At 37.5% G+C, this 23,158-nt stretch overlaps 1 protein-coding gene across 4 annotated transcripts in view; it reads right to left on the reverse strand.

The window, feature by feature from the left end:
• Positions 1–23,158, reverse strand: part of BANK1 (B cell scaffold protein with ankyrin repeats 1) — a 304,887-nt gene that overhangs the window by 196,682 nt on the left and 85,047 nt on the right. For all 4 annotated transcript variants that reach the window (XM_088021093.1, XM_088021090.1, XM_088021091.1 and 1 more), the window contains exons 3-4: positions 16,630–16,784; positions 1,333–1,471 (exon numbers count right to left, since the gene is read on the reverse strand). In XM_088021093.1, the coding sequence (XP_087877219.1) occupies positions 1,333–1,471; positions 16,630–16,784 (294 nt within the window). The remainder of the gene's footprint in view (positions 1–1,332; positions 1,472–16,629; positions 16,785–23,158) is intronic.

Below are 23,158 nucleotides of genomic sequence, written 5' to 3' on the forward strand. Positions count from 1 at the left end.
TTGACATAATTTGTTCTTTGTATTGCTCTTGGCTACTAGGTAAACTGAACACATAATCTTAATGCAAATAATTTTATTTGACACTTTGATTTGCTATTTGGGAAATATTATCTAAGTACTTATAAATTTGCAATATTGATTTTTCTGTAGCAATTTTAGTCTAACTAGATTTAGTTTAAATTTGAAAACTAATTAGTTAGAAATTAATGTTCATTAAATCATTTTAAAATATGGCATAAATAGGGGGCTTTGGAAGAGAAAGAGAAGAGACAAAGTTCTTTCTCATCTCACTTCTACATATCTTTGTCCAATACAGGGACCAGTGTCTGAAATGTTTATAAATGTTTGGTGTACAGTCCTTCCTTTTCTATAGTTCAACTCTGAACTAACCTGTGTAAGGAAATCCATAGAGGAGATGCATACTTTTCATAACACAATAGAAATGTTTGTAAGTGTTCTATAAAAGGGCTTCATAATAGCTACATTCCAAGAGGAAAAAAAAAAGTTCAGGATGCATTTGACATAGTATTTAATTTTAAATGTTTTTACTACATTTCTAGATTCATAATAAGATTGTGTACTTTTTATTGCAAAATATTTTATAAATTTCACATTTGTCAAGTTTTATAAGGTAATTTTATTCTTTGATTGTAAAATGATATCATAAATTCAAAAACCAAGTAGTCCTACATTTATATCAAAACATCAGAAATTAACATAGTAGATTTGATTTTAAATAAAATTCTTGTGTCAGGTGTGGCTATTCCATCTAGAATTTTAAACCTGATACAATTTATAATGCTGCAAGCAAAGGTGGATAATAAAATGGTTAACCTCATAAATTAAATAAGGAAAAGAGGGAAGATTGTATATAGAAATGGTACCATGATGATAAATAGTGAAAAAGAATAATGCTTTCCAAAGAATCCAAAAATATATTCATGGGCATGGCAAAAAAAGGAAAGGAAAAAGGTCATGAATGAAAGTCCAAATGTTCATTAATCCTATTACAATAAAGCAAATAGTTTTAGTTCCACACTGAATCACTGACATATATTAAAATGCTCTCTGCTGATGTACTTAAAACGATGTGATATTGTGGATGGTCATTTCACCACATGGTGCACAAGCTAATTTCTCATAATTTACACTTTCATACTTTTGGGAATACAGATTACTAACAACCACCTTGGGTATGTGAAAGCTACACACAGGAAGCACCTGCAGAACAATATTAGTTTCTGAAAGGAAGTGAAACCATTTATCATAAATTTATTGAAAGAAACTCAGGATGATGTTTTATATTTATTAATGCATAAAAAAGTTTCTTACCTAAAGCTTTCATCCGCCAGACTGTCTTATTCCAACAGGTTGGCTGTGTCCTAACACATTTACTATTTGATGTAAATTCAACCTCCACAGTATCACCAATGACTTCATCTCTCAAAATAATAAATATTTCACCAGGATTCTATAAGATAAAAAATATTACCCAATTAGGGCCTTGAAAAAGTATACATTAACCAAAAAACACATTATATTTATTAATGACAAGGTTTGCACATGATAATTATGTCTTCCACCATGTCCATATTTTCAACTATGTTCAGAAATAAAATACATACATGTGATTCTCACTACATTTCAACTTTATCAACTTTGTGTCTTTTTTTTCTCCAACCCCATCTTTCGCAACTGAAAAAACAGTGAGGACACAGTTGCTCCCTTTTCCTCTTGATTCGTCCCTGTTTGTGAGGCTTCCTATCTCAGGGTAATGAGCATCACTTCACAGACCTCCAGGGAGCTATAATTTGCAACCAAATCCTTTTTCCCCAAATCCTTTTCCTTCACCTAGAACTTAGTACATGAGAGGGTTGAATAAGTTTAGCTCTAAGATCTCTTAATATTTTAAATATGAGCTTTAATGTCCAATGTTTTAAATGTCCAATAGTTTTAAATCTTACCTAATAGAGATTCTCTATTTGTGATGAGTATCTGTGAAGGTTACTGAGTTGACTAAAGGTTATAAATCTAAACGTTTTAAGATTTTATTGAGGTCAAAAAGCTAAATCTATGTACATAAGGCAAAAAAGGTGTTTTTTTTTTAAAGATTTTATTTATTCATTTGTGAGAGAGACAGAAAGAGAACAAGCAGGGGGAGAAGCAGAGGCAGAGGGAGAAGCAGACTCCCTGCTGAGCAAGGAGCCCAATGAGGGACTCAAACCCAGGACCCTGGGACAATGACCTGAGCCGAAGGCAGACGCTTAACCATCTGAGCCACCCAGGCGCCCGCAAAAAAGGGTTATTGAAAACACTTTTGGAAAAAAAAAATCCAGAAAAAATAATTAGGCATAAAAAGATTGACATTAGCGGGGAGGAGCAAGATGGTGGAGGAGTAGGAGACCTGGATTTTGTCTGGTCTCAGGAATTCAGCTAGATAGGGATCAAACTATTCAGAACACCTACGAACTCAAAAGGAGATCAAAGAAAAGAATAGCAACAACTCTCTGAACAGAAAAGCGACCACTTTTTGGAAGGTAGGATGTGCGGAGAAGTGAATCTGAGGTATTTTTGGGAGGATAGATGGCCGGGGAGGGGGCCTCCATCTGTTGCTTCTGCCAAGTGATAGAGCAGCAGAGCACAAAATCGGAACTTTTAGAAGTTGGCTCAGCTGAGGGATGTCACTCCAGTGGCTAAGTGGGGGGTGGAAACCTCGCTGGCACAGTGTGGTCTCAGGACCCTTGGGGTCACAGAAAGACTGGGGGTGCCCGAGTGTGGCAGAGCTCCCAGGTATGGGAGCCAGGAAGCTGGCTACAGAGACATTGCTGAGGAGTGGGCTTGCAGCTCCGGGTTGCCATAAACGGTGATCCGCGGCACAGTCGGGCCACTGCTCCTCAAGCAGGGACCCAACAAGCAGCAGATCCGGGAAGACTCCCCTTCCTCACCTAGGAGGAGTGGTGCGGGAGTGCACCACACGGATCTGCTGGGTTTGGAGACTACAGACTGGGTCATGAGCCAGAGATAGAAACGCTCGGTCACAGGCTGGGTGAGCACGGGAGTGCAGCCGGAGACCAGGGAGATGGGAGTGATTGACTGCTTTTCCCTGGGGGTGCACTAAGGAGTGGGGCCCCTGAGTTCTCAGCTCTTCCAGGGCGGAGACTGGGAGGCTGCCATTTTCACTCTCGACCTCCAACGCTGTATGGAAAGCTTGCAGGGAACAAAAGCTCCCAAGAGCAAACCCGAGCAGATTACTTAGCCCAACCCCTCGGCAAGGACGGAGCAATTCTGCCTCTGGCAAAGACATTTGAGAACCACGGCAACAGGCCCTTTCCCCAGAAGATCAGCAAGAACAGCCAGCCAAGACCAAGTTTACCGATCAATGAGAATGGAAGACTCCAGCACTAGAGGAATACTGCACATAGAATTCATGGCTTTTTTCCCATGATTCTTTAGTCTTTCAAAGTTAATTTTTTAACTGTCTGTTTTTTTAATTTTTTTAATTTTTTCTTTTTCCCTTTTTCAATCAACATCTTAATCAATCCCTTTAAAAAAAACTCTTTTTTTTTTTATTTTTAGAGTCATATTCTAACCCCTCATAGTAGTTACCCTTATTTTTGGTGTGTGTGTGTGTGTGTATATATATATATATATATATATATATATATATATATAGTTCTCTCTGTAAAATTTTGAGATACAGTTACTTCTAACAGATCAAAATATACCCTAAATCTCTAGTGTATGGCTTTGTTCTAGTCTCCTGCCTAATCACATTCTCTCCCCCCCACTTTTTTTTTAAATCCTCTTCTTTCTTTTTTCAACCACCTTCTTATCTTATCAATTCCTTTTATAAAATCTTTTATAATTTTCATCTTTACAGTCGTATTCCAACCCTTCATCATATTAACCCTTATTTTTGTACATATGTAAGTTTTCCTTTCTTTAAAATTTTGAGAGGCACTTTTTTCTAACAGACCAAAATATGCCCAAAATCTAGTGTGTGGCACTGATCTATGCACCAGCCTGATCATATTTGATCATATTCTGTTTTTGTTTGTTTTTATCTTTTTCTTTTTCTTTTTCTTTTTTTTGTTCTTTTTTCTTTCTTTCCTTTTCTTTTCCACTGGTTTCAGGTCTTTTCTGAATTGTTTAGTGTATATTTTCTGGGGACGTTGTTAACCTGTTAGGATTTTGTTCTCTTATTCATCTTTTCTCCTCTGGACAAAATGACAAGACGGAAAAAAAAACACCTCAACAAAAAGAACAAGAGGCAGTACAGACTGCGAGGGACCTAATCAATATGGACAATAACACAATGTCAGAACTAGAGTTCAGAATGATGATTTTAAAGATACTAGCTGGGCTTGAAAAAAGCATGGAAGTTATTAGAGAAACCTTTCTGGAGAAATTAAAGAACTAAAATCTAAACAAGTCAAAATCAAAAAGGCTATTAATGAGGTGCAATAAAAAATGGAGACTCTAACTGCTAGGATAAATGAGGCAGAAGAGAGAATTAGTGATATAGAAGACCAAATGATGGAAAATAAGGAAGCTGAGAAAAAGAGAGATAAACAACTACTGGATCATGAGGGCAGAACTGAGAGATAACTGATACCATAAGATGAAACAACATTAGAATAATTGAGATCCCAGAAGAAGAAGAAAGAGAGAGAGGGGCAGAAGGTATCTTGGAGCAAATTATAACAGAAAACTTCCCTAATTTGGGGAAGGAAACAGACATCAAAATCCAGGAGGCACAGAGAACCCCTCTCAGAATCAATAAAATTAGGTCAACACCCGACCTCTAACAGTAAAACTTAGGAGTCTCAGAGACAAAGAGAAAATCCTGAAAGCAGCTCAGGAAAAGAGATATGTAACCTATAATGGTAGAAACATTAGATTGGCAACAGACCTATCCACAGAGACCTGGCAGGCCAGAAAGGACTGGCATGATATATTCAGAGCACTAAATGAGAAAAATATGCAACCAAGAATACTATATCCAGCTAGGCTATCATTGAAAATAGAAGGAGAGATAAAAAGCTTCCAGGACAAACAAAAACTAAAGGAATTTGCAAACACGAAACCAGCCCTACAAGAAATATTGAAAGGGGACCTCCAGCCCTACAAGAAATATTGAAAGGGGACCTCTAAGCAAAGATAGAGCCTAAAAGCAACATAGACCAGAAAGGAAAACAGACAATATACAGTAACAGTCACCTTATAGACAATGCAATGGCACTAAATTCATACCTTTCAATAGTTACCTTGAATGTAAATGGGCTAAATGCCCCAATCAAAAGACACAGGGTATCAGATTGAATAAAAAAACAAGACCCATCGATATGCTGTCTGCAAGAAACTCATTTTAGACCCAAAGACACCCCAGATTGAAAGTGAGGGGGTGGAAAACCATTTACCATGCTAATGGACATCAAAAGAATGCTGGGGTGACAATCCTTACATCAGACAAATTAGATTTTAAACCAAAGACTTTAATAAGAGATGAGGAAGGACACTATATCCTACTTAAAGGGTCTATCCAACAAGAAGATCTAACAATTGTAAATATCTATGCCCCTAACATGGGAGCAGCCAATTATATAAGCCAATTAATAACAAAAGCAAAGAAACACATCGACACAATACAAAAATAGTGGGGGACTTTAACATCCTCCTCACTGAAATGGACAGATCATCTAAGCAAAAGATCAACAAGGAAATAAAGACTTTAAATGACACACTGGACCAAATGGACTTCACAGATATATTCAGAACATTCCATCCCAAAGCAACAGAATACACATTCTTCTCTAGTGCCCATGGAACATTCTCCAGAATAGATCACATCCTAGGTCACAAATCAGGTCTCAACCGGAACCAAAAGATTGGGATTATTCCCTGCATATTTTCAGACCACAATGCTTTGAAATTAGAACTCAATCACAAGAGGAGAGTCGGAAAGAACTCAAAGACATGGAGGCTAAAGAGCATCCTATTAAAGAATGAATGGGTTGACCAGGAAATTAAAGAAGAATTAAAAAAATTCATGGAAACAAATGAAAATGAAAACACAACTGTTTAAAATATTTGGGATACAGTAAAGGTAGTCCTAAGAGGAAAGTATATAGCAATACAAGCCTTTCTCAAGAAATAAGAAAGATCTCAAATACAAAACCTAACCCTACACCTGGATTAGGAGCTGGAGAAAGAACAGCAAATAAAGGCTAAACCCAGCAGGAGAAGAGAAATAATAAAGATCAGAGCAGAAATCAATGAAATAGAAACCAAAAGAAGAGTAGAACAGATCAACAAAACTAGGAGCTGGTTCTTTGAAATAATTAACAAGAGCGATAAACCCCTGGGCAGACTTATCTAAAGAAAAGAGAAATGACCCAAATCAACAAAATCATGAATGAAAGAGGAGAGATCACAACCAACACCAAAGAAATACAAACAATTATAAGAACATATATTATAAGCAACTATATGTCAGCACATTAGATAACCTGGAAGAAATGGATGCATTCCTAGAGATGTATCAACTACCAAAACTGAACCAGGAAGAAATAGAAAACCTGAACAGACCTATAACCACTAAGGAAATTGAAGCAGTCGTCAAAAATCTCCCAACAAACAAAAGCCCAGGGCCAGATGGCTTCCCAAGGGAATTCTACCAAACATTTAAAGAAGAATTAATACCTATTCTTCTGAAACTGTTCCAAAAATTAGAAATGGAAGGAAAACTTCCAAACTCGTTTTATGAGGCCAGCATTACCTTGATCCCAAAATCAGACAAAGACCCCATCAAAAAGGAGAATTACAGGCCAATATCCTTGATGAACATGGATGCAAAAGTTCTCATCAAATACTAGCCAATAGGATCCAACAGTACCTTAAAAGGATTATTCACCATGACCAAGTGGAATTTATCCCTGGGTTGCAAGGTTGGTTCAACATCTGCTAATCAATCAATGTGATACAATACATTAATAAAAGAAAGAACAATAATCATATGATCCTCTCAGTAGGTGCAGAAAAAGCATTTGACAAAGTACAGCATCCTTTATTGATCAAAACTCTTCAGAGTATAGGGATAGAGGGTACATACCTCAATATCATAAAAGCCATCTATGAAAACCCACAGCAAATATCATTCTCAAAGGGGAAAAACTGAGCGCTTTCCCTCTAAGGTCAGGAATATGGCAGGGATGTCCACTATCACCACTGCTATTCAATATAGTTCTAGAAGTCCTAGCCACAGCAATCAGACAACAAAAAGAAATCAAAGGCATCCAGATCGGCAAAGAACCCAAACTCTCACTCTTTGCAGATGATATGATACTTTATGTGGAAAACCCAAAAGACTCCACCCCAAAACTGCTAGAACTCATACAGGAATTCAGTAAAGTGCCAGGATATAAAATCAATGCACGAAATCAGTGGCATTCTTATACACCAACAAGACAGAAGAAAGAGAAATTAAGGAGTTGATCCCATTTACAATTGTACCCCAAACCATAAGATACCTAGGAATAAATCTAACCAAAGAGGCAAAGAATCTGTACTCAGAAAACTATAAAATACTCATGAAAAAAATTGAGGAAGATGCAAAGAAATGGAAAAACGTTCCATGCTCATGGATTGGAAGAACAAATATTGTGAAGATATCAATGCTACCTAGAGCAATCTACACATTCAATGCAATCCCTATCAAAATACCATCCACTTTTTTCAAAGAAATGGAACAAATAATCCTAAAATTTGTATGCAACCAGAAAAGACCCCCAATAGCCAGAGGAATGTCAAAAAAGAAAAGCAAAGCTGGCGGCATCACAATTCCGGACTTCCAGCTCTAATACTAAGCTGTCATCATCAAGACAGTATGGTACTGGCACAAAAGCAGACACATCGATCAATGGAACAGAATAGAGAGCCCAAAAATGGACCCTCAACTCTATGGTCAATTAATCTTCGACAAAGCAGGGAAGAATGTCCAATGGAAAAAAAGACAGTCTCTTCAACAAATGGTGTTGGGAAAATTGGACAGCCACATGCAGAAGAATGAAACTGGACCATTTCCTTACACCACACACAAAAATAGACTCCAAATGGTTGAAAGACCTAAACGTGAGACAGGAGTCCATCAAAATCCTAAAGGAGAACACAGGCAGCAACCACTTCGACCTCAGTTGCAGCAACTTCTTCCTAGAAACATCGCCAAAGGCAAGGGAAGCAAGGGCAAAAATGAACTATTGGGACTTCATCAAGGTAGAAAGCTTTTGCACAGGAAAAGAAACAGTCAACAAAACCAAAAGACAACAGACAGAATGGGAGAAGATATTTTCAAATGACATATCAGATAAAGGGCTAGTATCCAAAATCTATAAAGAACTTCTTAAACTCAACACCCAAAGAACAAATGATCCAATCAAGAAATGGCAGAAGACATGAACAGACATTTTTCCAAGGAAGATATCCAAATGGCCAACAGACACATGAAAAAGTGCTCAACATTGCTCGGCATCAGGGAAATCCAAATCAAAACCTGAATGAGATATCACCTCACACCAGTCAGAATGGTTAAAATTAACAAGTCAGGAAACGACAGATGTTGGCGGGGATGTGGAGAAAGGGGAACCTTCCTACACTGTTGGTGGGAATGCAAGCTGGTGCAGCCACTCTGGAAAACAGTATGGAGGTTCCTCAAAAAGTTGATAATACAGTTACCATACGATCCAGCAATTGCACCACTGGGTATTTACCCCAAAGATACAAATGTAGGGATCCGAAGGTGTATGTGCACCCCGATGTTTATAGCAGCAATGTCCACAATAGCCAAACTGTGGAAAGAGCCAAGATGTCCATCGACAGATGAATGGATAAAGAATAAGTGGTGTATTTATATACAATGGAATATTATGCAGACATCAAAAGAAATGAAATCTTGCCATTGCCATTGCCAACTGCAGGGTGTTATGCTGAGTGAAATAAGTCCATCAGAGAAAGACATGTATCATATGACCTCACTGATATGATGAATTCTTAATCTCAGGAAACAAACTGAGGGTTACTGGAGTGGTGGGGGTGGGAGGAATGGGGTGGCTGGGTGATAGACACTGGGGACGGTATGTGTTATGGTGAGCACTGTGAATTGTGCAAGACTGTTGAATCACAGACCTGTACCTCTGAAACAAATAATACATTATATGTTAAAAAAAAAAAAGAAGAAGAAGATAGCAGGAGGGGAAGAATGAAGGGGGGGGATTGGAGGGGGAGATGAACCATGAGAGACGATGGACTCTGAAAAACAAACTGAGGGCTCTAGAGGGAAGGGGGGTGGGGGGATGGGTTAGCCTGGTGATGGGTATTAAAGAGGGCATGTTCTGCATGGAGCACTGTGTGTTATACACAAACAATGAGTCATGGAACACTGCGTCAAGAACTAATTTTGTAATGTTGTGATTAACATAACATAATAATAATAAAAAAGACTGACATTAATACAGAGAAAAAGAAGAAATAAATATTTGTTGAGCATCTATTTTATACTAGGAATTACGTGAAGCACTTTTAATATACAGATATTTCCTTTAATCCTAACCAAAACATACATACACTGAAACCAAAATGCAAGACAATTAGTTCTCTCTTTTAAGAACAGGGTAGCTAATACAGAGAATTACATTCTGAAGATTAATCAGAGCTATCTAAATCAAAATCTGTACTCTACATTGTGCTGTGTTTAACCCTTCAAAGTGACCAAAATGAAATACCATTTTTATGTTTATCTCAGATATCACCTTCCAAATGCTTTCTTCAAAAGCAAACTAATTTCAGTCCCTCACAAAATAAATAGAAACCTCATTTACACACTCTTATAAAACTGGGTTTACCCAAAAGTCATTAACTTCAAAGTTTTCTTATTTAGAAGTTATCTCCTTAAGCATAAACCACCTACAGATAAAACTTGTATTTTTAATGCTCTGTACCGAAGAGTTTCTATGAACATGTTGATGTCACAGAATTGATTCAGCTGACACACCTCAGGAATTTTTCCGCCAGAGTCTAGTACTCCCAAATATTTTTCTGAAGGATATTTTAAACTAAATTTCTCCTCATCAATTACACTGCAAATGGAGAAAAGATGCCACTATTCCAGTTAACACATATTCCCACATGTCAAGAATGCCTCGCTGTTTCCTTCCCCATGTCTCACCAAGGCATTGCTTCATGTGACCCCTGAGGTCAGGAATGTGAGCCCCTCCCGTTTCTCACATCTGCCACTTCCTCTTCACAGGACCTCATGTCTAGCTCAGTTTCCTTAGTTCCTTTGTTGCTCACATCTGTCACTTTACTACAAATCTTCAATGACTTCCCATTGACTTTTGCCCAGACCCCCAAGATCCTCTGCTTCAAAGTTCTTCAGAGCTCTCTAGGTACACTGTGTCTTGTCTAACTTTGACCTCTCCTCTCCCAAAGTTAGTAAGCTTAAGAAACGTCTCATAATGTTTTATTCACCCAGCTAACCCATTCGCATTCATGAGTGCTCACACAGGCTATTAGACATCAGATTCTCTCCTTAATAGAGGGCAGGACTCTACCTTTCAACCATTTCCAAAGAACAGTTTTAAACAAAAGACGATCATACTGACCACCCTAAATGAAGCACTGACATCTTCATTTGTACCCAGGGCCAGCTTCGTGGGCATACAACTTGTGCAGTTGCACAGGCCCTGCACTTAGAAGGCCCTGCACTTGGTTTAACGTTCTGCTGTCACTACCTTAAAGTGCTTACTAATTTGAACAAGGGTCCCTACATTTTCATTTTGCACCAGGCCTGTTTGTACATAATGTTGGTGTACCATTTAGTTCCTACTCTCCCTCTATTTCCTCACACTTATCCTCACCATCAAGGTCTGACTCAGGTTTCACAAGCTCCATAAATCCTCCCTACAAGTTTAGCCTACAATAACTTCCAAAGGAATCATGGAGCATTTCATGCCCATACTCCTCATTTGACCTTTTCTAAGTCATGCCCTCTGCTCTTAATTAGTTTTTCGTGTCTATGTCTTGGCTTCCCAGCTAGATTTTCAACATCCTGAAGTATTTTTTAATTTTCATATCATTGTGGCATCTTGTAAGAATTATGTACATAGGAGACAATCTGTACATATTTTTAAAATTAAGATGGAATAAGTCTGTTAGAATATGGCATTTTGAAATTGAACATGCCCAACTCTACTTCTTACACCCCTCAGGACTCACCACTTCATCTGTTTCCTGCATCTCCAAGGAGGAAGTGGCCTGCTCTAGGAGGGAAGGCCTGCACTGTCCAGCCTTGTCCTTAACTATTATGCACATCTTAATTAAAAATATAATTATATGGGTACATTTAATTCAATAGAGAAAGTACTATGACACTCAAATGATCGTAAATTTGGTTTTATCAGTTATGAAACTATTTTGCTCTCATTCTTTCTGACTCATCTGTTTATCCCTTATTTGGTTCTGAGCATTCAGAGCCAGAAAGAATTCTGATAATCATCACTTCCAAAGTCTACAGTTTTGTGGCATTGGTCACAATTCTTGAGTCTTAAACAAAAGGACTAGAACTTGGTCTATAATATAATATATAGATGATGAAGCTTCTGGTTCTTTAGATTTTAAGGATGCATTACACACAGGCAACAAAGGATTTTTATCCCGGTGGATCATTATGACTTTTGTACACAGACCAAGGGCTCTTTTCATGTATTCATGACTACTTTAATAAGCACTAGTTAACAAGCATAGTTGCATGGGCTTTATTAAGCCAGGATTGTACAGGTTCCTACAGCTGACCTCTATCTGACCCATGACAGCACAGCGAGGATTAGGTTCTGCAATAGTTCTAAATTTGGCTGTTAATTCTCACCTTCAGGATTACCTGAAAAGCTTTCAAAACTGCCAATGTCCAGGCCATCACCCAGACTGTTTATATCTGAATCTTTGGGGACAGGATTCAGGCATTATCTTTCTTAAACCTCACCTAATAGTCCCTATGTGCAGCTTAGTTTGAGAGCCACTTGGTTAAAGAGAAAAGACGTCTTTCGGTCACTGTAAAACCTTACAACGAACAGGGTAACACTCACAACATAAACATTTTAGGCACTGATACACACAATAATCTTTTGTAGCTTTTCCCGTGTCTTTCAATGAAGGCACAGGATCAGATTTTAAATTAAGGTTGGTTACCAAGAACTAGTGTGTGATTTGGTATGAGAAATAAGTGGTCAGTGTTGTTAGCGTCCGTATATTATATTAAACTGTATCTGGGGCCAAGGAATGAATGGGTCGGAGGTAATCTCTGAGATTCTTGTGGCTTTCCCATGGGTCCTTCAGAATCATACTGCTGCATATAGTCTAAGGGTTTCTTCTAGATTTGTTGACTACATAATCAGGTCTGCACTATGGATTTGGAGACTCACATTACAGTTGTAGCTACAGAGGTATGTCAAGGAACAGGTCAAATAAAACAAAGATCTTTTGTAGGGAATATGCCATGTCCTAGGATTTAGATACAAAGACAATTCAATGAAATTAATATAAAATAATATAATAATTTAATATAATTAATATATAATTAATATAGATCCAAATGTTGATAGAGCCCCTTAAAAGGCTTTGCAAATTATACTATAACTTTAAGAATTAAATTTGCTCAAGGAGTCAACAAGTGACTGGGCTGGTTTAAAACCGTTTCAGTCTTATCAGAAAAGCAGCAGTGGGACAATTAACAAAAATAAAGAAATATCAGTTAATCATACTCAAGGAAGTAAGAGATTCTGGGGGGGAGGGCAAAACAGATTGCAATAGACAGATTTCTATCAAAAGGAAGGGAAAATGATAGATTGCAGGCCTGCCTATACAGATAAAACAAGGTATACACTACATCAAAAACTAATGATGTAATGTATGGTGATTAACATAACATAATAAAAAAAAACAAGATAAAGAAAAGAAGCTCATTCCTACTGCTTCTTTTTTTTTTTAAAGATTTTATTTATTTATTCATGAGAGACAGAGAGAGAGAGAGAGAGAGGCAGAGGGAGAAGCAGGCTCCCAAGGAGCAGGGAGCCTGATGCGGGACTCGATCCCAAGACTCTGGGATCATGACCTGAGCCGAAGGCAGACGCTTAACCATCTGAGCCACCCAGGCGCCCTCATTCCTACTGCTTCTTAAGATGGTGCTCTTGAAGAGGAAATAGTGAAGCCATTCCTGCACCTGTGACCAGGGTTGCAGAAAAAACATACAAGGCACGAGGCATCAGAGAGCAACCTACAATACTTCCAACAGGGCCCACTGAGGAAGACATTTAGAGGTTCCCTCTTAAAGCTCCAGGTAAAATCCATAAAAAGGAGCGACTAGATTCACTGCTTACAGATTGTGCAGTCCTAACAAGTGATTCTAGAACAACCGGGAGGATTGCAGAGAAGCCTCTGAAGGGGGGTGCTGAATTCTTGATGCCATTATTAGGTGAGTTGAAGGTAACTTATTACTGTGAGGGCCATAAATATATCTCCTATCCTCGGAGACACGATTTAACCTTGGTACTACTGACATTTTTTGGAAGAAGTCATAGTTGTGGGGACTACCCTAGTATTATAGGACGTTTAATGGTAACTGTAACTTCTACCCACTAGATGCCAGTAGCAATCCCCCAGTTATGACAACCAAAACTGTCTGGAGGCTTTGCCAAAAACCTTCTGGGGGAAGGGGGGCAAAATCACTCCCAGATGAGAACTACCGCTCCGAGGGAATTTGCCTGAGGAATTAATGAAGTTAGGACTTTGTAGTAATACACAGCACAGGAAAGAAAAGCTGGTAAATAGAGCAGGACCTGTTCTGGTTTAGATGTCTTCCAGTGGAAGAATACCTCCAAGGTGGATTTCTCATTAGGGACATAAAGTTGGATAAGACTCATTTATACAATGAATATGTTTGGCAGACCTAGAACTTATTGACTTCCTACCTCTCACGATCAATTACCATGCAAGAAAAAATCAAGAGGAATATGCTAGAAAAACAAATGTGTTGGCTCATAATAAAAAAAAATTAAAAACACTTTTAAAATATAGCAAAGAATGCTAATCCTAGAAAAGGTAAAAGAAGAGGCCAAATTGAATAGCAGATTTAAGCTGTTAAGACTTATCCAGGTATTTTTCAAAAAGACAGGGAATAACCTACATAAAAAGAACATTGGAGGAATGTCTTCACTAGCACATGAGAAACAATGTTGAAGAAAATATATATCCTGCTGTTTTTAAAGTGGCACAAGATTTTCAAGGCCTATGAAATCCAAAATCCAAGGGAAGGAACAATGCTGGGAAAGATGAATAGGCAGAAGGATCAATACTTCCATGCTCCTGGGTCAAAAGCAGTAGCAACATCACCTGCTGCCCCAAGTAATGTTGATTCTCCAGAACAGATACGGGAACAGGGAGGGAACTTCTCTAAGAAGCAGGTCCAGACCCAAGCAATTTCACAGCAAGAAGCTGCAGCAGGAGAGACCTTAACTCCCCCTTAATCAGAGAGAATGAAGGTCATGCCACTATACAAAACTCCTACCCAGCTCAGCGCTGGCATGCTGGAAACACAAAACTGTAAGGGAACTCACTAGATTTTGAAAGTCCTGGGTGTGAAAGAGGCATGTGTCAACTAAGACCTGGTGACTAGCAATGTTAGTATGCTAAATGTCTAGATTTTGTAAGATGGTGGTGAAGTCTCAAGTCTCACTTAGTGGGAGGGGAGGTCCTGTTCTTCAGCGGTCTCTACTTACCCACTAATTGGAAGATGTCTCAGAAATGAGGAAGCTTGAGGTTGTGCTTTCGGACAACTGGCGTAGACTGAAAGTTATCCTGGCAAATCTGAAACACGATTTTCACTCATTTGGATACAAATGATCTTTCCTTTGGTACTTGGCCATTGTTACATGGACTCAGATTGCACTAAGATCTAGGTTCTGAGAACACAATATTTTGGCTGGGATAACTATCTTTCGTCCGGGGATCGGTTTATTTTTAATTTTTTAGTGCATGTGGCTGGCACTAAAATAATCTCGTATGACCTTCCAACTCTTAGGATTCCTTAAAAAGTGGGATACCAAAGAGAGACGTGAAATTGAAATAATTTCACTTCCAAGGGTCTGAAAGAATTGTATTCATGTCAGTAAAAGATAGCCCATGATCTGCTATTAAAAGAATCCTGATCCTACCCAACCATCTGAGTCAGCTTGGAGGGTAGTGGGGTTTAATTTTTACATTTCAATTTCTCTGCAAATTTAATAGTGGGGGAAGGTTTTATATTCTTCAAAATTTACTGTTGTAGGTTTTGTTCAGAGCAGCTATTTAGACTCATTGCAGAGTTCTTGGTGAGTAATGTTTAGTTCCAGAGGGTTTTTTTTTCTTTTTTGTGTTGATTTTACCTACTTGAGAATAATTCTCATTTCCTGTTGATTACAGTTTTTTTTTCTATTTATTTCTGTCTCTTCCATTGTTTCTGACTCAATAGGAGCTACCAGTTCTGATTGTTCAGCCTGCCCTCCCTCACGCTCCTGAGGCCTTTAAGTGAGTTGTAATTTTTCTCTGCCTGGTCACCTGTGTCGGTTCTCTGAATCCGGAATAGTTCAGTTTCTGGGAGTCTCTAAGGCAGTGTCAAAGAAGTTCTTGTCTCTCTGGAATTGACAGCATAATAGCTTAAAACAGTGAGTCTTCTGCTTAGGGATGGGGTCTGGGGATGAAGGAATTACATTTTGCCAAACTGCACAGGACTGCTAGTACCAGCAAGAACAGGAGATTCTCTTCCCAAAGACAGCTACTAGCGAATAGGCAAATGCAGCCCCTGCCACCCAGTGGCACAAATCCACTGGCTTCTCCCAGAGGACCCTTCCATGCAACTTCCAAGGCTCTCCTGTTCTCCTGTATCTTTGGCTTGTTCCACTGAAGGACACCATGGACACTGAGGACCAGCATCTTTCTATTGTCTGGAGATTATGTAGACCCAGTTTCGGGTCAAGCTCTACCAGTATGTTTATTTCAGTAGTTCATTCCAGTGAAGACATGTACTCATATAGTCACCTTCTCAGAAATCCACACTCCATCCCCTGCTACATTATCCTTTTATTCTGGAAAGGACCACCTCGTCTAGCTCTTATATTTCCACTTAATAATGGAGGCCTTTAATACATGATTCAGAATTGAAAAACCGGTGATCCTAGAATATAAGTATTCTCAAATCCTATTCAAGAATGTATTTCCACTTATAAAAATAAAATCCTTGATCTGGTTAATATGAATCCAACTTTTATTTTAAGTGGCTTGGTATATATAGCAATTATATATCTTTTGGCAACATGTCAAATACCACTTGATAAAATTAGGCTTTCATATATTCTCCAATATTAAATTATTCAACAAACATTTATCAAATGTCTACTAATTGCCAGATATTGTTCTGGATTCTGAGGACACAGCCAAGAACAAAGTAAACAGAAGTGCCCAGCTATGTTAGAGCTTACATTCTAGTGAAATGCAATATTTATGAAAACAATAGAGCCAGCCACTTAAATAACAAGGTATCTTACTCACCTCACATGGAATTTCAGTAGGAAGCACCATTGCCAGGGGTATGGTGTCTCTTGAAGCTTTTGATAATTCTTCAATTTCCTTTCTCTTACTTGTTTCCCCAGAATGTTCCACTCCTAGGTCTGTTGGAATATTGACCTCAAGGTAGTCTTCAGAATCTAGAGACAAGTTCATGAATGTGAACTATATCATGATTATAACATAGCTAAGGTTATATTATTTCCACCATTGTTATAAAGATTAATTGCTAAATAATTAATTTAATTAATATACAGGAGAACAGAATAGCTTAAGATAGCTGAATGTTAATAATTAAAATAATGTTTCACAATTTAACTAGTATTATAACCTTAGTGACTAAACTACATCAACTATATATGTTCATTTATTAGTTTAAGGTTTTCTCCCCCCAAAAAATCTAACCACCATTTAATACTTTTTCTTAATATTAAATTAGCAAACCTGAAAAAATGAAACTATCTTTTCAATTACTGTAAATAAAAAAAATTATTTTATTTATTTATTTTTAAGATTTGTATTTATTTATTATTTGACAGAGAGAGAGAGAGAGAGTGTAAGAGAGGGAACACAAGCAGGAGGAGTGGGAGAGGGAGAAGCAGGCTTCCCGCGGAGCAGGGAGCCTGATGCAGGGCTTGATCCCAGGACCCTGGGATCATGACCTGAGCCAAAGGCAGACACTCAACTGACTGAGCCACCCAGGTGCCCCATGGAAAATTTATTTTATTTTAAATCAGAATAATTGTTTACTCCTTAAATATATTTCTAATTTTTAAAAACAAAAAACACAACTGGGAAACATCACTAAATAAACTAGTATTTCCATACAACATTGGTTTAATAGTGAAATATTAATGTTCATGCAAATGTTTATATGTTCTGTGAAAAGTACGTTTGTTCTGTATCAAATAAGCTAGGTTTCTTTACAGCAGTGCTACGAAGAACGGTGAAATATGCTAATATGAGTTTTGAATCTCAAGGGGAAAGAACATTTGATTTCTTCTTGTTTTAACATTTAATAATTTAGCATTTGGTCTCAATCGTTAAAACATTTTTCTCTATTGAAGAAAAAAAAAGTTGTGTTAAGGGTGAAGGATAACTTTTATTATTCAATGTTTCAAAGCTTAAAGCATCTCATTAGGGTACAGACCAGTGTGGCTAAAACCAAATCTCTAGAAACTAGATCACATGTGTAAACTCTTAGGTCAATTCCAAAAGTATCCCTCAAATCCATAAAGAAGAGAACTGGAAAAAAGGAAAACAGCCCCTGACAGCTAGAAACTGCCCTGACCCTGTGTAAAAACCTTGGTGTTGCTGGGAGCTGGCCCGATGTTCTCCTAGTGAAAGCAACATCAGACATGGCCACCCTGTCACCATGATGGATCAAGTCAGAGATGAGAGACACTTCATAGTCATGTCTGAATCCAAGCAAAAACATGAACATTGCCAAAATCACAAAAATGACCAAACATCCCCAATCCTAGCTCCTGTCAGTAGCTATTACTTCTTTACCAATTTCAGCCTTATCCTCTTTTCATTTTGCTTGCCCTCTAGATAGGGTAACCTACTCCTCCCAGTTTGCCTTGGATTTTCTGGTTTGGCCACTGAACACATTGTGTCCCAAGAAGCCCCTCAATCTCAGGCATACTGGGATAGTTGGTCACCTAATTTTGGATAAAAGTCATTAATATATCAAATCAGAAAATTACAACTGCTTTTTGACAGCAAGCAAACTATTGCAAAGCCCTGCTTTCTTTTTTTTTCAGATTCATCTTTATTTATTTATTTTTATTATTATGTTATGTTAATCACCATACATTACATCATTAGTTTTTGATGTAGTGTTCCATGATTCATTATTTGCATATAACACCCAGTGCTCCATGCAGAACGTGCCCTCCTTAATACCCGTCACCAGGTTAACCCATCCTCCCACCCCCATCCCCTTTAGAACCCTTAGTTTGTTTTTCAGAGTCCATTGTCTCTCATGGTTCATCTCCCCCTCCGACTTACTCCCCTTCATTCTTCCCCTCCTGCTATCTTCTTCTTCTTCCTCTTCTTCTTTTTTTTTTTAACATATAATGTATTATTTGTTTCAGAGGTACAGATCTGTGATTCAACAGTCTTACACAATTCACAGCGCTCACCATAGCACATACTCTCCCCAATGTCTATCACCCAGCCACCCCATCCCTCCCACCCCCGACCACTCCAGCAACCCTCGGTTTGTTCCTGAGATTAAGAATTCCTCATATCAGTGAGGTCATATGATACATGTCTTTCTCTGATTGACTTATTTTGCTCAGCATAACACTCTCCAGTTCCATCCCTGTCATTGCAAATGGCTTTCTTGAAACCTCCCTCAAATCACTTAACAACAAGCCTAAATCCTATAGTAAGTCTTTTCTAATACTCTTTCACTGAGATGGTCCATGGTTTTTTTTGGTGTGCCTTCCCTTCACTGCAGCTAGCAAAAAATCCAAGTAGTTCAAGTATAAGTGTGTTCCTAGTGGTGTGTGGCCAAAGGACACTGACAGATAAAAAAGGTCAAAGGCAATATAGATGGAAGCAGCTGTGTATTTCATCCAAAAAAAAAAAAAGTGAAGTCACCAGCTTCATGGTGGTAATTCTTTCAGTAAAGCAGAATAACAAAAACGATGCCCTCTATAGAGGAGCTATCCCCATGCCACATCTAAGGACAGTGCCTTTTTTTTTTTCCTGTCCTATGAAAGTTGCAGAATAAAAGCAAAAAAAAGAAAAAAAATACCTGGGATTTCCTGGTTCTTCCAAGTACTAGTCTTCCTTGAAATGAAAAATAGCCTTTATTGACAAACCATGAGAGATTCTTAACTCTGGGAAACAAACTGAGGGTTACAGAAGGGACGGGGTTGGGGGGATGGAGTAACTGGGTGATGGGCATTAAGGAGGGCATGTGATGTGATGAGTACTGGGTGTTATATGCAAACACTACATCTGAAACTAATGATGTAGTATGTGTTGGCTAATTGAATTTAAATTAAAAAAAGAAAAAATAGACCTTATTTCTCTAACAATTTAAAATACTTTCATTAGCAGTTTCATTTTCTCTCTCTCTCTTTCTCTTTCCCCCTCACATACACACACACACGCGCGTGCCTGCAGGCAGGTGCGCACATACACACACCAAAACAGTAGAAGGAAGATTGTGTAGAACTGGCTCAATCATTTTGTGAATTGATGAAAGAACAAGGAAATTGATTTTATATAATCACCTTAGAAGGAGGTGGAAGTTACTCTACCACGGCATCTGCTAAATTCTTCTGTGGCATTAGGTTAGGAAGAGCTATTTTATTTATGCTGAGGACATAATCATGACCATACAAAAAGATTTATTTCCATGAACGTTCACACAAGTACTGTTTATAATGCAGAAAATTGGAAGCAGTCTAACCAATAAAGGACTAGATTAAAATATGCACTATGAAAAAGATACTGTCGCCAATAAAAATTCCATCAAAGAGTATTTACCAATAAGGAACAAGTTTACAATATAACTGAAAAAATTCCAGTTACAAAATTATCAATTTAGTAGTTTCCCAATTTAGTAAAATAAAAAGTATAGGACTTCTGGTTTCAGGTTCCGCATGTAAGGAGCTTTGGAAATCACTACTCTTAACAAAAAGCTGAACAGACTGAAAAATCAACAACTCTTCTTTGATTCTTAAGAAAGGGGTGACAAACTGCTGTCCCCAAATTGGAGAGACAGTCAGGCTAATACAGGGAGTCTTAACTTACAGAGTAAAGAGTCAGGAGTGAAAGCCACCCCAGGAACCAGTGCCAGGGTAGGGAAGGCTCAATTGTAATGGATGAATTTTTGGATGCTCAGTGTGGATGTATCTGAGAGTTAAGAACTGCAGGCAAATAAAGGAGGGGCTCCGCATTATTTTGAGATTTACCTCCAGGAGCATGACTAGATTCCCACAGAAAATACTAGGGAAAATTACCCCCTGCTTCTGGCAGTGGGAAGGAGAAACCATTTCAAAATACTCCAGAGCACTGTTTTTCTAAGAAAGGCTTGTCCTCAGGGCAGACTGGTTAATGACAGTCTAAACTACTGGGATATTATCAGAGTCTAAGTGTCCTGGGGAAGAGAAATACCGAACAACAGCCCACTGCAGCCATCTTGTCGCACATAAGGGGGGAGAAAAAAACTAAGAAACTCGTGTTCATGGTCTAGAGTTCATGGTCTAGAGGTATAGGTTCACTAAATGACTGAGACATAATCATAGGACTCTAGAAAGCTTCCCCTACCCCCATACCTCACTACTATATTACTAAAGGCCTATTTATCACAGTTCCTTTTACCTAGTCCATCATGTTTATTGAGAAAAATTGAAAGGCATATCAAAAAGCAGAAAAACAAAATTTGACAAGGCAGAGTAAGCATCAGAACCAGATATGGCAAAGATGTTGGAATCAGCAGACTGGGAATTTAAAACAACTCTGATTAATATGCTAAGGGCTCTAATATATAAAGTAGACACCATGCAAGACAGATGGGCAATATGAGCAGAGTAATGGAGCGCCTACAAAAGAACCAAAAAGAAATGCTAGAGATTAAAAACACTGTTACAGATATGAAGAATGACTTTGATGGGTTTATTAGTAGACTGGACATGACAGGAAAGAATCTCTGAGCTAGAGAAAACATCAATAAAATCCTTGAAAACTGAAAAGCAAATAGGAAAAAAATAAACAAAAACAAAAACAAAAAATAGAACAGAATATCCAAGGACTGTGGGAAACTACAAATGTGTGACATATATGTAATGGTAATACCAGAAGTAGAAGAAGAAAAGGAACAGAAGAATTATCTTAAAGAATAATGACTGAGAATTTCTCCACTTTAATGTCAGATACCAAATCATAGATCTAAGCAGCTCAGAGAACACCAGCTAGAAAAGTTCCAAAAAAGGATATCATCTTTAAACTGCAGAAAATCAAAGATAAAGAAAAAAAAAAAAAAACCCTAAAGGGACGTAGAGAAAGAAAACAAACTTGCTTATAGAAAAACAAAAACAAGAATGATATTTGACTTCTCCTTAGAAACCATGTGCAAGAAGAAAGTAGAGTGAAATCTTTAAAGTGTACAAAAAAACAAAAAATAAAAACCCACAAACACAAAATTCTGGACACTATGAAACTATCCTTCAAAAGTGAAAGAGAAATAAAGACTTTCTTTGAAAATCAAATACTGTGATAATTAGTTGTTAATAGACCTGCCTGCAAGAAAAGTTAAAAGAAGTGTTTTAGAAAGAAGGAAATAATATAGGTCAGAATCTGATCTGTATAAAGAAAAGAAGAGCATCAAAGAAGAAATAACTGAAGGTAAAATGAAAACATTTATTTTTCTTATTGGTAATTGATCTAACAGATTATAGTTTGCCCAAAATAATAATAGCAACAGTGTATTTGAGTATGTATGTTTATGTATATATGATATATATATGTATATATAAAAATGAATGACAGCAATGATACAAAGGATGGAAGGGAAGAATTAGGATTATTTTGCTATTGTAAGGTAATAATACTATCCGTGAAATGGTATAGTGTTTTTTGAAAGTGGACTTGAACTAGTTATAAATGTATATAGCAAACTAGGAAAACCACTAAAAAATTGGGGAAAAAGGATAACTGATATACTAAGAAAGGAGAGGAAATGGAATCATATAAAATGCTCACTCAATTAAAATCACAAAAGACAGATAAAGAGTGGAAGACAAAATATGAACAAAGGCAAAGAACAAGGGAAAAAAAATACCAGTAATGAATATGGTAGGTATCAATCCAACTATATCAGTAATCACTTTGAAGGTCAATGATCTAAATGCACCAATAAAAAGACAGATGTTGTCAAAGTAGATCAGAAAATGAGACCCAACTATATGTTGTACACAAGAAACATACTTTAAATATAAAGATATATACTGATTAAAAGTATATGGATAGGGAAAAATATACAATATTAATACTAATCAAAGGAAGGAGGAACAGCTATATTAATTTCAGACTGAGCAGACTTCAGAGTAAAGAAAGTTATCAGGGATTAAAAAGGACATTATATAATGATAAAGGAGTCAATTCTCCAAGAAGACTTAACAATTCTTAATGTGCATGGGCCTAACAACAGAGCATCAAACGGTGTGAGGCAAAAACTGACAGAACTGCAAGTAGAAACAGTTGAATCCACTATCATGGTTAGAGAATTCAATACTTCTGTCTCAGAAATAGACCCAGCAGGCAGAAAATCAGTAAGGATATAACTGAACTCAATAGCACCACCAATAAACTGCATATAACTAACATCTATAGACTAATTCATCCAAAACAGCAGAATACATATTTTTCTCAGGCTTACATGGAACATTCACTAAGGTAGACCACATTCTGGACCATAAAACACATTTTGACAAACTTAAAAGAAATAAAGCATACAGTGTCTGCTCTCAGACCACAATGGATTAAATTAGAA

The sequence above is a fragment of the Eumetopias jubatus genome, unplaced genomic scaffold (genome assembly GCF_037043125.1).
Source record: "Eumetopias jubatus isolate StellerSeaLion01/CBP00866 unplaced genomic scaffold, mEumJub1_p1.0 scaffold_2, whole genome shotgun sequence".
Lineage (NCBI taxonomy): Eukaryota > Metazoa > Chordata > Mammalia > Carnivora > Otariidae > Eumetopias > Eumetopias jubatus.